The sequence below is a fragment of the Scyliorhinus canicula genome, chromosome 7 (assembly GCF_902713615.1).
Source record: "Scyliorhinus canicula chromosome 7, sScyCan1.1, whole genome shotgun sequence".
Classification (NCBI taxonomy): domain Eukaryota; kingdom Metazoa; phylum Chordata; class Chondrichthyes; order Carcharhiniformes; family Scyliorhinidae; genus Scyliorhinus; species Scyliorhinus canicula.
In genome coordinates, this window is record NC_052152.1 from 206,486,779 (window position 1) to 206,504,184 (window position 17,406).

At 48.9% G+C, this 17,406-nt stretch overlaps 1 protein-coding gene across 1 annotated transcript in view; it reads left to right on the plus strand.

The window, feature by feature from the left end:
* Window positions 1–17,406, plus strand: part of LOC119969169 (regulating synaptic membrane exocytosis protein 4-like) — a gene marked incomplete at its 5' end in the record, with an annotated part of 131,954 nt that overhangs the window by 70,135 nt on the left and 44,413 nt on the right. Inside the window, one exon of the mRNA XM_038802405.1 lies at window positions 7,267–7,408. Within this exon, the coding sequence (XP_038658333.1) occupies window positions 7,267–7,408 (142 nt within the window). The remainder of the gene's footprint in view (window positions 1–7,266; window positions 7,409–17,406) is intronic.

Here is a 17,406-nt window from a genome sequence, read left to right on the forward strand (position 1 = left end):
TCCTTCATCCCCCAATCCCACCTCCTTCATCCCCCAATCCCACCTCCTTCATCCCCAATCCCACCTCCTTCACCCCCAATCCCACCTCATTCATCCCCAATCCCACCTCCTACATCCCCAATCCCACCTCCTTCATCCCCAATCCCACCTCCTTCACCCCCAATCCCACCTCCTTCATCCCCCCTATCCCACCTCCTTCACCCCCAATCCCACCTCCTTCATCCCCAATCCCACCTCCTTCACCTCCGATCCCACCTCCTTCACCCCAATCCCACCTCCTTCATCCCCAATCCCACCTCGTTCATCCCCAATCCCACCCCCAATCCCACCTCCTTCATCCCCAATCCCACCTCCTTCACCCCCAATCCCACCTCCTTCATCTCCAATCCCACCTCCTTCTCCTCCCAATCCCACCTCCTTCACCCCCAATCCCACCTCCTTCTCCTCCCAATCCCACCTCCTTCATCCCCAATCCCACCTCGTTCATCCCCAATCCCACCCCCAATCCCACCTCCTTCATCCCCAATCCCACCTCCTTCACCCCCCAATCCCACCTCCTTCATCCCCAATCCCACCTCCTTCATCCCCAATCCCACCTTGTTCATCCCCAATCCCACCTCCTTCACCCCCAATCCCACCTCCTTCACCCCCAATCCCACCTCCTTCACCCCCAATCCCACCCTTTTCTCCTCCCAATCCCACCTCCCTTCTCCCCACCAATGCTGGGCACGTGGTCAGCCTGCAAAGTGAGTGAATGTTAAGCTTCAGGATGTGTCATTTGCAATGAGGCTGCTGAGAGAGTCAATAGGCAACCTGGTTATACCAGAGGAACATTCTGTAACTACTCCCTTTTATTAAATAACATATCTGGGTCTAAGCAACATCTCGCAATCTAACCTTTGACATTTAAAATTAACCCCAGTCTCAGCAGCTTTCTCGGGGAGATGGTTTCAGATTTTCACAACCCGAGTGATTCCTGACATCACCGCTGGATGACCTGGCTCCAATTTTAAAGTTTGGCCCTCATCACAGGCAGCAGTTCCTCTCTATCTATCCTATTCATACTTTTAATCATCTCATGCAATGGGAAGGCGGTGGCGTAGTGGTCTTGTCATTAGAGTAGTAAACCAGAAACCCAGGGTAAAGGCTCTGGGGACCCAGGTTCAAATCCCACCAGGGGAGATAGAACATTACAGCGCAGTACAGGCCCTTCGGCCCACAATGTTGCACTGTCCTGTGATGCCCATCTACACTATTGAAATTTAAGTTCAATAAAAAAAATATGGAATTAAAAGGTCTAATGATGACCATGAAACCATTATCATAAAATCCCTCACCCTGGTCTGGTCACCATGTGACTCCAGACCCACAGCAATGTGGTTGACTCAAAACTGCCTCAAGGGTAAAGGGCAATTAGGGATGGGCAACAAGTGCCCACGTCCAATGAATAAAAAACACCTTGATTAAGGTGCCATGTAAGGTGCCAGGAGTGGGGCAAGACTCTTGTGGAGTGGTGCAGACCAATTGAATGAAAAAATGAAAATCGCTTATTGTCACGAGTAGGCTTCAAATGAAGTTACTGTGAAAAGCCACATTCCGGAGGCTGTTACAGGAATCAAACCGTGCTGCTGGCTTGCCTTGGTCTGCTTTCAAAGCCAGCGATTTAGCCCTGTGAGCTAAACAGCCCCTGTTCCAGTCCTGGGCTTTAGTCTGGAGGGATTTTCTGATCCTGAATTGTGTCCAGCAGTCTCTCAACGATCTTGAAGACCGATAGAAATTGAAGTTGATTACAGTGATGGGTTTGGACATGGAGCCGGGATTGGGGGAGTTTGGCAGTGCGGGGGCGATGGGTTGGGAGGCATAAAGATTTATTTCCAAATAAAAACTTTTTCCCAACTTAAATTAGGCGAGTGACTGCAGGGGTCATTAACAATCCGAGAGTAGAGAAGCAGGGGGTGAGGGGGCCTCTGGAATAAGAAACTGGTGACACATCTATTAATGCGAGGACTCATACTGTCTTTCTGAAGGTTGAATTAATTAAAACACTGAAATATAGGATGGAGCTGAATCAGAATGTATATTTAGTTATGTTTCCTAGGAGTTCGGGAGTCACTCCAGAACTTCCTAGTTCCCCAGGGTCACATTTAGAGGGTGCCCCAATGATGCACTGGGAATTCCGCTAGAATGTTCCCATGTAAGGGTTTACCCGGCAATTGCCCAAAAGTGCTAACTTCTGGGGGACAATTGCCCTGCGCTGATAAACAAACAAAATTGCTGACTTCGGCTGGGTTCACTCTGTGGACATTACGGGCACTGTTGGCAGCTCGCCCAGTATTACAACTCTGATTATACGCTGGGGCGATGGTGGCATATTGGTAATGTCACTGGACTAATAGCTCAGAAGCCCAGGCTCAGGTGGAATTTAAATTCAATTAATAGAATCTGGAATTGAAAGCTCGTCTCAGTAATGATGACCATGAAATTACCATCGATTTTTATCAAATCCCATCTGGTTCATTAATGTCCTTTAAGGGAAGAAATCATAGAATCATAGAATTTACAGTGCAGAAGAAAGCCATTCGGCCCATCGGGTCTGTACCGGCACTTGGAAACAGCACCTCACTTACGCCCACGCATCCACCTTATTCCTGTAACCCAGTAACCCCACCCAATCTTTCTACAATAAGGGGCAATTTAGCATGGCCAGTCCACCTAACCTGCACATCTTTGGATTGTGGGAAGAAACCGGAGCACGCGGTGGAAACCCACGCAGTCACGGGGAAAATATGCAGGCTCCACACAGTCACCCGAGACCGGAATTGAACCGGGGACCCTGGAGCTGTGAAGCAGCAGTGCTAACCACTGTGCCGCCGTGCCGCCATCATTACCTGGTCTGGCCTACATGTGACTCCAGACCCACAGCAATGTAATTGGCTCTTAAATGGTCGAGCAAACTGCTCAGTTCAAGTGCAACAAACTCTGGCCTTGCCAAGGATGTCCACATCCCAGAGGAGAATAAAATTAAATAATCTGAGACCCTTTTCTCATTTATGTATTCAAGGTGTCTAAAGGTTGACTTTAGAGCTAGCTAAAATCTGGGTCATGTAAATGTAGTAGTGGCGCCAGTTTCTGTGTAAATTGGGCACTGCTAAATTGGTGTATTTTCACACTCAGAATGGGCAGGATGCAGACATGTTTCTCTCTCATTGTCTCTATAAAGGCTCACACAGCCAACAACAAAACCTTGCATTTTTGTTGCACCTTTAGCATAGTAAAATGTCTCAAAGCACCACTGAGAAATGTTATCAAACAACATTTGTCATTGAGCCGTAAAAGGAGACCCTTCAACGCCAGGAGCATCCGGAATAAGGAATGGGAACTTGCAGCATGGGTTGGTACTAGGGACTTCGATGTTGTGGCCATTTCGGAGACATGGCTAGAGCAGGGACAGGAATGGTTGTTGCAGGTTCCGGGGTTTAGATATTTCAGTAAGCTCAGGGAAGGTGGTAAAAGAGGGGGAGGGGTGGCATTGTTAGTCAAGGACAGTATTACGGTGGCAGAAAGGACATTTGATGAGGACTCGTTTACTGAGGTAGTATGGGATGAGGCTAGAAACAGGAAAGGAGAGGTCACCCTGTTGGGAGTTTTCTATAGGCCTCCGAAAAGGTCCAGAGATGTAGAGGAAAAGATTGCAAAGATGATTCCAGATAGGAGTGAAAGTAACAGGGTAATTGTTATGGGGGACTTTAACTTTCCAAATATTGACTGGAAACGCTATAGATCGAGTACTTTAGATGGGTCTATTTTTGTCCAATGTGTGCAGGAGGGTTTCCTGACACAGTATGTAGATAGGCCAACAAGATGCGAGGCCACATTGGATTTGGTACTGGGTAATGACCAGGACAGGTGTTAGATTTGGAGGTAGGTAAGCACTTTGGTGATAGTGACCACAATTCAGTTACGTTTACTTTAGCAATGGAAAGGGATAGGTATAAACCGCAGGGCAAGAGTCATATCTGGAGGAAAGGCAATTATGATGCGATGAGGCAAGACTTAGGATGCATCGGCTGGGGAGGGAAACTGCAGGGGATGGGCACAATTGAAATGTGGAGCTCGTTCAAGGAACAGCTACTGCGTGTCCTTGATAAGTATGTACCTGTCAGGCAGGGAGGAAGTGGTCGAGTGAGGGAACCGTGGTTTACTAAAGCAGTTGAATCACTTGTCAAGAAGAAGAAGGAGACTTATGTAAAGATGAGATGTGATGGTTCAGTTAGGGCGCTCGAGAGTTACAAGTTAGCTAGGAAGGACCTAAAGAGAGAGCTAAGAAGAGCCAGGAGGGGACATGAGAAGTCTTTGGCAGGTAGGATCAAGGATAATCCTAAAGCTTTCTATAGGTATGTCAGAAATAAAAGAATGAATAGGGTAAGAGTAGGGCCAGTCAAGGACAGTAGTGGGAAGTTGTGCGAGTAATCCGAGGAGATAGGAGAGGTGCAAAATGAATATTTTTCATCAGTATGCACGCAGGAAAAAGACAATGTTGTCGAGGAGAATACTGAGATACAGGCTACTAGACTAGAAGGGCTGATGTTCATAAGGAGGAGGTGTTAGCAATTCTGGAAAGTGTGAAAATAGATAAATCCCCTGGGTTGGATGGGATTTATCCTAGGATTCTCTGGGAAGCTAGAGAGGAGATTGCAGAGCCTTTGGCTTTGATCTTTATGGTGTCATTGTCTACAGGAATAGGGCCAGAAGACTGGAGGATAGCAAATGTCATCCCCTTGTTCAAGAAGGGGAGTAGAGACAACCCCGGTAACTATAGACCAGTGAGCCTTACTTCTGTTGTGGGCAAAGTCTTGGAAAAGTTTATAAGAGATAGGATTTATAATCATCTAGAAAGGAATAATTTGATTAGGGATAATCAACATGGTTTTGTGAAGGGTAGGTCGTGCCTCACAAACCTTATTGAGTTCTTTGAGAAGGTGACCAAACAGGTGGTCGAGGGTAAAGCAGTTGATGTGGTGTATATGGATTTCAGTAAAGCATTTGATAAGGTTTCACACGGTAGGCTATTGCAAAAAATACGGAGGCATGGGATTCAGAGTGATTTAGCAGTTTGGATCAGGTATTGGCTAGCAGTAAGAAGACAGAGGATGGTAGTTGATGGGAAATGTTCAGCCTGGAGTTCAGTTACTAGTGGTGTACCACAAGGATCTGTTTTGGGGCCACTGCTGTTTGTCATTTTTATAAATGACCTGGAGGAGGGCGTAGAAGGATGGGTGAGTAAATTTGCAGATAACACTAAAGTCGGTGGAGTTGTGGACAGTGCGGAAGGATGTTGCAGGTTACAGAGGGACATAGGTAAGCTGCAGAGCTGGGCTGAGAGGTGACAAATGGAGTTTAATGCAGAAAAGTGTGAGGTGATTAATTTTGGAAGGAGTAACAGGAATACAGAGTACTGGGCTAATGGTAAGATTCTTGGGAGTGATTCTTGGGAGCAGAGAGATCTCGGTGTCCATGTACATAGATCCCTGAAAGTTGCCACCCAGGTTGAGAGGGTTGTTAAGAAGGCGTACGGTGTGTTAGCTTTTATTGGTAGTTGAATTGAGTTTCGGATCCATGAGGTCATGTTGCAGCTGTACAAAACTCTGGTGCGGCCGCATTTGGAGTATTGCGTGCAGTTCTGGTCACCGCATTATAGGAAGGATGTGGAAGCATTGGAAAGGGTGCCGAGGAGATTTACCAGGATGTTGCCTGGTATGGACGGATGATCTTATGAGGAAAGGCTGAAGGACTTGAGGCTGTTTTCATTGGAAGGTTAAGAGGTAACTTAATTGAGGCATACAAGATGATCAGAGGATTAGATAGGGTGGACAGTGAGAGCATGTTTCCTCGGATGGTGATGTCCAGCACGAGGGGACATAGCTTTAAATTGAGGGGAGATAGATATAGGACAGATGTCAGAGGTAGGTTCTTTACTCAGAGAGTAGTAAGGGTGTGGAATAACCTGCCTGCAACAGTAGTGGACTCGCCAACACTAAGGGCATTCAAATGGTCATTGGATAGGCATATGGATGATAAGGGAATAGTGTAGATGGGCTTTAGAGTGGTTTCACAGGTCGGCGCAACATTGAGTGCTGAAGTGCCTGTACTGCGCTGTAATGTTCTATGTTTTGGCCCTTTGAGCCTGCTCCACCATTCATCACGATCATGGCTGATCATCCAACTCAATAGCCTAATCCTTCTTTCTCCCCATAGTCTTTGATCCCATTCTCCCCAAGTGCTGTACCCAGCCGCATCTTGAATATATTCAAAGTTTTAGCGTCAACTACTTCCTGTGGTAATGAATTCCACAGACTCACCACTCTTTGTGTGAAGAAATGTCTCCTTATCTCTGTCCGAAATGGTTTACCCAGAATCCTCAGACTGTGACCCCTGGTTCTGGACACACCCATCATTGGTAACATCTTCCCAGCATCTACCCGGTCTAGTCCTGTTAGAATTTTATAAGTCTCTATGAGATTCCCCCCTCATTCCTCTGAACTCCAGCGAGAACAATCCCAACCTAGTCAATTTCTCCTCAGATGACAGTCCCACCATCCCTGGGCTCAGTCTGGTGGGTACACCCAATCTCGCTTCAAAACCGTCATTTCCCCTCTGTGACATTATACCCAAACCATTAATTCCTGGATTGTTCTGTTCCTGCAGATACCGTGACTCTGTCGAATTAGGAGCTGATGGTCGATAAATCAATTACATAATTGTTATGAGTCACTTGCAGATGAAAATGCTGAACTATAATTACTTTCATTTCTTGAATCATTTTAATGACTTGGAATTTTAATATGGTGGATGGAGTGTAAATTAAAACTGATGAACATTGTGGAATCGAAAGCCCCCGGAGTCAACTAAAGAAAGGTTGCCATGGGTTGGAGTCACTGGCTGGGTTCTGTTTGTTCTGTCATTTTTTTCTACCCAACAGTCTAGTGTCTCAGATACATGGGACTCGCTGGGTGGGGGGTGGTGGGGGGGAGGGGGGCGGGGTGTGGCGAGGTTGGGGGGGGTGGTGGAGAGATCCGGCACCCCTACTACAGGAGTTTGGGAGACCCCATTAGAGCATTTTCCACTTATCTGAACACGAGTGCTCTCGTGATTCGCATGGCGGGGGGGGGGGGGGGGGGGGGGATGTAGGAAAACCGGATTGGGTGCCGTGGAACCCCGAGGTAGGAAACTCCAACACTGTCTGACGGGTTCACCTTCTTCCTCTAGATGGAGATGGTCGCAAACTACGAGGTGCAATCCAGCGCAGCACGGAGACAGGACTAGCCGTCGAGATGCCCAGCAGGACAGTGCGTCAAGCCAGCCATGAGTCCATTGAGGAAAGCATGAACAGCTACGGATCCGAAGGGAAGTAAGTGGTAAAGCGACTGATGAGCCCAGCCTGAGGGCATTGGGGCTCCGAGGTGGTGAGAGGGGAATGGGGGAAATCTGCGTTATCCCATCATCCCCATGAAAGAAGGGGGACGAAACTGAGGGCAATGGGAAAGGAGGATTGGAAAAAGTGTAAATCGGACAGGAGATTTTAACCTGTCCAAAACCAATTTTCCTCCCAGTGTTCCCAATATTTCAAATCTCTTCCATGTCCCAATAGTTGTGAAAGCGAATGCACAAAGTCTCGGTCCAATTGGTGATGGGTCCATTTGCCGATAACACCAATCTACCATCAAACATTGTGCAAACATTACCTTTCGCTTGTATCTGATTGTAATTTTCCCACACATTTCACCGGTTGAGATACTTTTGATTCTTCCAAACATTGGAAATGAATGGACCAGAGGAGGTCCGCTCTCCGTCAAGCCTTCCTCACCTTCCCCACACACACTCTGGTAGCAGCAGAATCCTGACTCAATACTTTACTCATTCTTGGGATATGGTCATCCCTGGTGAGGCCAGGTTTCCTTGCCCATCTCTAACTGCCCTTGAGGAAGTGATGGTGAGCTGCCTTCTTGAACCGCTGGTCCATGTGGTGTAGGTACACCCACAGTGCTGTTAGGGAGGGAATTCCAGCATTTTGGCCAAGGAACAGTGAAGGAACAGTGACATATTTCCAAGTCAGGATGGTGAGCGTCTCAGAGGGGAATTCCAGGTGGTGTTCCCATGTTTCTGCTGCCCTTGTCCTTCTAGATGATTGATATCACAGGTTTGGCAGGTGCTGTCGAAGGTGCCTTGGCGAGCTGCTGCAGTGCATCATGTAGATCAGGGGTGGGCAAACTTTTCCGTGCAAGGGCCACATTCAGAAATTCACAATTTTAAAGGGCCGCATAGTATATTAAGTAAAATAATTACTTCACCCGGTTATGATTCTGGGCGCCTCATATAGAACATAGAACAGTACAGCACAGAACAGGCCCTTCGGCCCTCGACGTTGTGCCGAGCAATGATCACCCTACTCAAGTCAACGTATCCACCCTATACCAGTAAGTAACCCAACAGCCCCCCCTATTAACCTTAAAAAAATAATTAAAAATTAAAAATGAAAATTAAAATTTTTTTTTTTTTTTTTTAAATGACTTGGTGGGCCGCATAAAGACCTTTGGCGGGCCGCATGCGGCCCACGGGCCGTAGTTTTCCCACCCCTGATTTAGATGGTACACACGGCTACCACTGTGCATCAGTGATGGAGGGAGTGAATGTTGGAGATGGTGGATGTTGGATGGGCTATCAATCAAGCGACTGCTTTGTCCTGGATGTTGTTGAGTTTATTGAGTGTGGAGAGTATTCCATCACACTCGTGACTTGTGTTTGCAGATGGTGGATAGGCTTTGGAGAGTCAGGAGGTCAGTTACTCCTCGCAGAATTCCCAGCCTCTGACCTGCTTTTGTAGTCACAGTATTTATATGGCTGGGTCCAGTTCAGTTTCAGTTCAGTTCTGTCCTTCACCTCCTGGTTTTCTGGAATACAGCAGCTATATGCCCCACCCCAATTTGCCTTCACTGTTACTCAATGTGAAATTAATGCCAAGAATGCTCATTGAAAGTTGCATTCAGAAAAGCAATCCTAACCAGGAGGTCCAGAGCTCAGTGTTTCTTTCCCCCAGAGAGGAGTGGACCTGTAGAATAAATTGCAGGCACTGCAGTGGATCTGTTGACTTCCTTCAGGGAAGAGTTGGAAAGCAGGACCTCGGGAGCAAAAGACTCGACACAGACAGTGACCCAAGCCGGATTCGAACCTGGGACCCTGGAGCTGTGAAACAATTGTGCTATCCACAATGCTATCGTGCTGAAATATATGTCAAAGTATTATTAGTTCCCCCTCCCCTCCCAGCATCCCACCCAGTGTGGAGTGATCTGCATTCAGTGCGACATTCAGCAATGCCATTACTGCGCCAGGCATGGGCAGTTCACTGAGGGAATGGCAGAGGAGTTAACTCTCCCCTCTGCTGAGGCAGCAAGGTGTAAGAGCTGCCCCAGGTTGTGTTAGCTCTGAGTACTGAGGGAGTGCTGCACTGTCAGAGGGTCAGTACTGAGGGAGTGCTGCACTGTCAGAGGGTCAGTACTGAGGGAGTGCTGCACTGTCACAGGGTCAGTACTGAGGGAGTGCCGCACTGTCAGAGGGTCAGTACTGAGGGAGTGCCGCACTGTCGGAGGGTCAGTACTGAGGGAGTGCTGCACTGTCAGAGGGTCAGTACTGAGGGAGTGCCGCACTGTCAGAGGGTCAGTACTGAGGGAGTGCCGCACTGTCAGAGGGTCAGTACTGAGGGAGTGCCGCACTGTCAGAGGGTCAGTACTGAGGGAGTGCCGCACTGTCAGAGGGTCAGTACTGAGGGAGTGCCGCACTGTCACAGGGTCAGTACTGAGGGAGTGCTGCACTGTCAGAGGGTCAGTACTGAGGGAGAGCCGCACTGTCAGAGGGTCAGTACTGAGGGAGTGCCGCACTGTCACAGGGTCAGTACTGAGGGAGTGCTGCACTGTCAGAGGGTCAGTACTGAGGAAGTGCTGCACTGTCAGAGGGTCAGTACTGAGGGAGCGCTGCACTGTCAGAGGGTCAGTACTGAGGGAGTGCTGCACTGTCACAGGGTCAGTACTGAGTGAGTGCTGTACTGTCAGAGGGTCAGTACTGAGGGAGTGCCGCACTGTCAGAGGGTCAGTACTGAGGGAGTGCCGCACTGTCGGAGGGTCAGTACTGAGGGAGTGCTGCACTGTCAGAGGGTCAGTACTGAGGGAGTGCCGCACTGTCAGAGGGTCAGTACTGAGGGTGTGCTGCACTGTCAGAGGGTCAGTACTGAGGGAGTGCCGCACTGTCAGAGGGTCAGTACTGAGGGAGTGCCGCACTGTCAGAGGGTCAGTACTGAGGGAGTGCCGCACTGTCAGAGGGTCAGTACTGAGGGAGTGCCGCACTGTCAGAGGGTCAGTACTGAGGGAGTGCCGCACTGTCACAGGGTCAGTACTGAGGGAGTGCTGCACTGTCAGAGGGTCAGTACTGAGGGAGAGCCGCACTGTCAGAGGGTCAGTACTGAGGGAGTGCCGCACTGTCACAGGGTCAGTACTGAGGGAGTGCTGCACTGTCAGAGGGTCAGTACTGAGGGAGTGCTGCACTGTCAGAGGGTCAGTACTGAGGGAGCGCTGCACTGTCAGAGGGTCAGTACTGAGGGAGTGCTGCACTGTCAGAGGGTCAGTACTGAGGGAGTGCTGCACTGTCAGAGGGTCAGTACTGAGGGAGTGCCGCACTGTCACAGGGTTAGTACTGAGGGAGTGCTGCACTGTCAGAGGGTCAGTACTGAGGGAGAGCCGCACTGTCACAGGGTCAGTACTGAGGGAGTGCCGCACTGTCACAGGGTCAGTACTGAGGGAGTGCCGCACTGTCAGAGGGTCAGTACTGAGGGAGCGCTGCACTGTCAGAGGGTCAGTACTGAGGGAGTGCTGCACTGTCACAGGGTCAGTACTGAGGGAGCGCCGCACTGTCAGAGGGTCAGTACTGAGGGAGTGCCGCACTGTCAGAGGGTCAGTACTGAGGGAGTGCTGCACTGTCAGAGGGTCAGTACTGAGGGAGTGCTTTTAAATCAATTTTACTCATCTTTTGCACTGCTGTGTACCAGTTCCACACCTTGTTAACTGCTGAATTTGCTTTTCTGTTTATGTTTCTATATGATGCTTACATGTTTCTTTGTTTTTAACCTAATATTTAATCTATATGTGAATTTGTCGATGTAATTTGTACTGCACTTCAGCCTGTTTGGTTGTACTTAATACCTTTATTATTATTATCACAGTGCTGCTTGTGGGAACCTGCTATATGCAAATTGGCCGCTGTGTTTACTGTATCACAACAGTGGGAACACATTAAAATAGCATTCAATTGGCTGTAATGCACTTTAAGCCATACTGGGATTGTGAAAGGGGATATATAAATGTAAGACACTTTTCTTTCAAGGTGTGTTTGAAAACCTTGCCACATTTATATCTTCCATGGACTTCGTACTTCAAAGTGTAGGAAAACTAACACAGTACTTACCTGGCAAGGCTGCACGTTGGCAAGGTGGCATGGTGGCAAGGCAGCATAATGGTTAGCACTGCTGCATCACAGCGCCAGAGACCGGGGTTCAATTCCGGCCTCGGGTCTGTGTGGAGTTTGCACTTTCTCCCCATGTCTGTGTGGGTTTCCTCCGGTTTCCTCACACAGTCCAAAGCTGTGCAGGTTAGGTGGATTGGCCACATTAATTTGTCCCTTAGTGTCTAAAAGGTTAGATGGAGTTACGGAGGGTCAGTGCAGACTCGATGGATGAATGGCCTCCTTTTGCACTGTGGGGGTTCTATGATTTGATTCTCTGAAGGCCAATCAGCCAATCGAGCTTGTTCAAACAATCAATCAAGGCTGATCTGTATCTCGACTGATTCTGTCGCCCCTCAGTCTCATTGCCTCATCTCAGTTCTGAAATTTCCACTTGATCCAGGCTCACCAGCTTTTTTTGCGGGAGGGGGCTCCAGATTTCTACCATCTGTTTGAAGAAATATTTCCTGAACAACATGGATATAATTTTAATATTTATTTTGGACTCTCATGCCGGAGGAAATAGTTTCTCCTCTAATCTATCCGATCGAATCCTTTAATCATCCTGATCTTTATCACCCCTTAATCTTCTTTACTCGCGGGAATACAAACATGGATTATGCAAACTGGTTTTGTAATTTAATCCTTTTCGCCCAGTGTCATTCCAGCGAATCTGTACTGCACCTCTTGAACCACTGGGGAAAGAGGTTTCTTGTCAATTCCCTACTAGATTTATGAGTGACTGTGTTAGGTTTATGGCCTCCAGTCTTTGCAAACCCCCCCCCCCCCCCCCACTTGTGGTAACACCATCTCCATATCTAACCTATCCACCCCGACAGAATTTGAAAGACTCCAGGTTACCTCCCCTGTCGAGAGATAGGACCCCACAGACTGTCTGCTTTTCCTCCCGCTCACAGTGATATTCCTGGAATGTAGTTGCTCTGTTAATGAGTTCACCCCATAATTAGCATTTCTCTTGTTGGGTCTGCTCCATTGTGGCCTCGCCTTCTGTTTCCGTCTGAAGTGCTCCAGTCCACTTTGGCTGTCTCGACTGCCTGTCAAATCAGGCTCCTCGCTCGACACTGAGGTCCTCTTCTTCAAGGCCTGCTCCAATCATTTTGTCTCTCCTTGCGCCGGGCTGATTCCTCTTATTGTCTGCGTGTCGGCACTCACCGAAATCACAGTCACAGCGCTGGTTACTTCTGATCAACGACAGAAGCTGCCTGCCTCTTGGGAGCGGTTGACTTTTAAATCACAGATTGGAAGGACAAAACAAGACAAAGAACATCAGTTCAAGGGATGTGAAAAATTCTGATGAGTAAGTGATGAGAATTGTTCAAGAGAACAATTCAGCACGGTAGCACGGTAGCATGGTGGTTAGCATAAATGCTTCACAGCTCCAGGGTCCCAGGTTCGATTCCCGGCTGGGTCTCTGTCTGTGCGGAGTCTGCACGTCCACCCACTGTGTGCGTGGGTTTCCTCCGGGTGCTCCGGTTTCCTCCCACAGTCCAAAGATGTGCAGGTTAGGTGGATTGGCCATGCTAAATTGCCCGTAGTGTCCTAAAAAGGGGGGGGTTGTTGGGTTACGGGTATGGGGTGGATACGTGGGTTTGAGGAGGGTGATCATTGCTCGGCACAACATTGAGGGCCGAAGGGCCTGTTCTGTGCTGTATTGTTCTATGTTAGAAGGTGGCCCAATCCTGCTATTCTCGGGGACAAAATGGAGGAAAGACGCACCCATTTTCCGCAGGTTGCCTCGATGATACAGGCATTCCTCGTGGTAGCCTGCAACAGGTGTTCAGCTAATCGTTGATGTTAATGAGGATTTTATACATGTTCATGACCCATTCTGAGCAGAGCAAGCATCGACTATATTTGCAGCTATCCCCCCCTGAGAGGCTTACCTATTGAGGGACCTTCGAGTCCCCACCCCCTACCTCATAAGGGCAGGGAACCCCCTAACCCGATTCCCGGCACGGACAAAATGCCACCTCGGCGCGGCCAGCCTGGCACCAGGGTGGCCAGCCTGGCACCGGGGTGGCACCAGCACTGCCAGGGTGCCATCCTGCCAGGAGGCTGACCACCCAAGGGCCTCGCGGATGATGGAGTCTCCTTGGCGAGGCAGTTAGATCCGGGGGGCTAGTTAGCTCGGGTGGAGACATATTTGAGTGCGCAGTTATGTATAAATCTAGGCCCTGCCCACAATGGGCGTGATCCAGATCGTGCCATCTTGCGAGGTCCCGTTAGAGCTTGTGAGGCGGGGCAAGAATCTCTTGCGACATTTACCGGCCACGTTGGGTCGCAAGTCGACTGCGACTTGGCAGTTAGATTGCGCCCTGGGATTCTCTCCCTGAATCTTTCCTCCTTTTTACCCCCCTTTAAGCATCTCCTTATTTATAACCTACCTCTTTCACCAAGTCTTTGGCCATCTGCCCTTCATCTGGCTCATTACATTTTGTCATCTTACATTCCTCACGTCACTGTGTGTGATGTGCCATATCAATGGAAGTTGCTGTTGTCTCCCCAGTGACGAGCTAGATTTACCAACATGAATGTCATTTTATAAATTTGATCTTGCTGAATGTGGAGCTCAGGGAACAGGACATCTTCTCCTTCCTCCATTGTACGTCTGTGTTCTGCTGATGCCCCATTCTTGCCTTGTCCTCCATTTTCTGTACCTCTGTACTTTTAACTTTATTCATTTATGGGATGTGGCTGTCACTGGCTAGGCCAGCATTTGTTCTCCATCGTTAGTTGTTCTTGAGGAGGTGGCGGTGAGCTGCCTTCTTGAACCGCTGCAACCCCTGATACACCCACAGTACTGTTAACCAGGACTTTGACCCAGTGACATTGAAGGAACGGCCGATATATTTCCAAGTCAGGGTGGTGAGTGACTTGGAGGGCAACCTCCAGGTGGTGGGGTTCCCAGGTATCTGCTTCTCTTGTCCTTCTAGATGGTAGTGGTCACGGGTTTGGAAGGAGCTGCCTCAGGAGCCTTGGTGAGCTGCTGCAGTGCATCTTGAAGATGGTACACACGGCTGCCACTGTGCGTCGGTGATGAAGGGAGTGGATGTTTGTCGATCGGGTGAGATCAAGCAGGCTGCTTTGTCCTGGACGGAGCCAAGCATGGATTGGTCATGCTAACATTGCACCATTGTGTTAGGTGGAGTTAAGGGGATAGAGTGGAGCAATAGGCTTAGGTAGGCTGCTCTTTCAGAGGATCGGTGCCGATTTGATGGCCAAATGGCCTCCTTCTGCACTGTATAGATTCTATGGAATTCGATGGATCTATGGGTTGCTTTCTCCTGGATGGTGTTGAGCGTCTTGAGTATTGTTGGAGCTGCACTCACCCAGGCAAGTGGAGAGAATCCATCGCACTCCTGACTTGTGCCTTGTAGATGGTGGACAGGAGTTGGGGAGTCAGGAATTGCAGAATTCCCAGCCTTTTTCGGCGGGTCTGGAAGATGCTACCGGCTGGAATGTATCCTTCCCGAGGGATCCAGTAACAAACTCAGTTCTCCGGATGGGATACACAGGTTCTTGGTGGGCCTGAACCTCCCCAATCTCATGGCAATGTTGCCAAGGCAATATCAAAAATTGAACAAAGAAGAAGTGGTCTGGAATCAAAATAAAAAGTTCTGAAAACCCACGGCAGGTCAACCAGCTTCTGTGGAAAAAGAGGAAGACAGGTTAATAGGTCAGCTCTGGGACCTTTCATCACCTGGGAAGATTTCCGAGAGTTCGGAGATTTTAAGTAATACGGAGACTGGAAAACGGGGCAGGGAGGGAGGAAAGGAACTAACGGTTTGTGATTGAGTGGGAGTGATTAAATGACAAAAGGAATTGATGGTGCAATGCAAAATGAGAAAAATACAGCTTGTATTTATTTAGCTTCTTTAACAGAGCAAAACATCTGAAGGTGCTTCACAGGAGAGCTATTAGTCAAAATGGATAGGTAAAGAGATATTCGGACTGCTGAGTTATCAGGATAAATATGAAGGAGAGGAGAGAAGTACAGAGACCGAGAAAGAATAGATCTGGCCAGAGGAACTGTAAATGGTTAATTGTAGGTGACTCCGATAAGAAGGCACCTCAAAGGATTCGAGAAATTCCACAAGGTCATCCAAATAAGGTGACAAGAGAGTCAGTGCACCAGCAGATTGCTCTTCCCAGCCAATACACTCAGCAAGCTGCGAATCACTGATAGCCAGCTCCATTGGGCAGGACATGCCGTTCAATGCCTGATACCAGATCCGTGAAACAACCACTCCACTCGGAACTCAATCACAGCAGGAGACTCCCAGGCGGGCAGCAAAAATGCTTTCGGGATATCCTCAAAGCATCGCTGAAGATTTAAAAACCCCGACCCAACCGAAATGGAGAAGAGGTATTTGGGAAAGCACCAACACATTTGAGAGGCTTCATCGGGAATGTGAAGGGCGGGGGGTGGAAGTTGAGGCATTCGAGGGAGCGCACCAACCTCCCGAAAATGGACTTTAGGCATCTCAGACCCATCGATCAGAAATGGGATCGAGTCGTCCTTGATCCCGAGGAATGCCCGAAGGAATGGTTACAGCGACATTGCTGGAGGAAGTGCCGATGACAGGGGGGATTGGAGAAGAGGGTAGTGGCGGCGGTTTATGGGGCTATTTTGAAAGAGGAGAAAGTGCCTCTGGAAGCGATCAAAGCAAAGTGGAAGGAAGAGTTGGGAGAGGGTATTGAGGAGGGGTTCTGGTGTGAGGTACTCTGGAGGGTGAACGTCTTCACCTCGTGTGCGAGGTCGGGGCTGATACAGCTGAAGGTGGTGTATAGGGCACACCTTACAAGGGTGAGAGTAAGCCAGCTCTTTCAAGGGGTAGAAGATGTGTGTGAACATTGCCGGGTTGGGGGGGGGGGGGGGGGGGGGGGGGGGGGGGGGACGGATGCGCAAAACACGTTATGTTTTGATCCTATCCAAAGCTGGAAGGAGGGTGTGTTTAGGCTAATCCCTAAAGTGGTGCACGTGAAACTGACCCGGGCCCTCGGGAGGCCATATTCAGGGAGTCGGACCAGCCGGGGTTGGAGATGGGTGCAGAGACAGGCATTGTAGCCTTCGCCCCATTGATCGCCCAAAGGCGGATCCTGTTAGGGTGGAGATCAACTTCTCCACCCTGTGCCCTGGCGTGGCTGGGGGGAACCTGCTGGAACTCTTGGCACTTGATAAGGTCAAATTTGAACTGAGGGAAGGATAGAGGGGTTCTACAATTAATGAGGCGTTATTGATTATGCACTTTCGAGAATTGGATTACATCAAACATTAGGGGGGGTCTGGAGGGTTGCGGGGAGGGGGACTGTGTGTGTTAATGGTGGTCTATGGGGGATTCCTGATCCTTTTTGTCATTTGTTTATGTTAACATGCGGGCCAATGTCTGGGGTTTGGTGGGAGGATTGGATCGTTGTTATGGATACGGGGATTGACATTACATTCGTTACTGATTATTGTTGGTGGGTGTAAATTTGGGAGAAAATTGTGAAAAAGAAGGAGAAATAAACAATATTTACAAAAAAAGAAATGGTCACAGCTGAAAAAAGCAGATGGGGAGGGGAGCACAGAAAATCTGACAAAGAGGAGAAGATTGTATGGCCTGGGAGCCTCACTAACTGTATTCACTCACAGCGAGATCATCCCTTCGGTGAGGTTGATCGTGACTGGTACCCCCGCAAAATTTGATCTCATTAAGTAGCTTTTTAAAAACAAAATTCACAGGCTACGGGCATCACTGGCAATGCCCTCATCTAATGTCCACCCTTAACTGCGTGGCGAGGTAGGCGATTTCAGAGACAACCATGATGGAGTTGTATAAAGGCCAGGCTAGCCAAAAT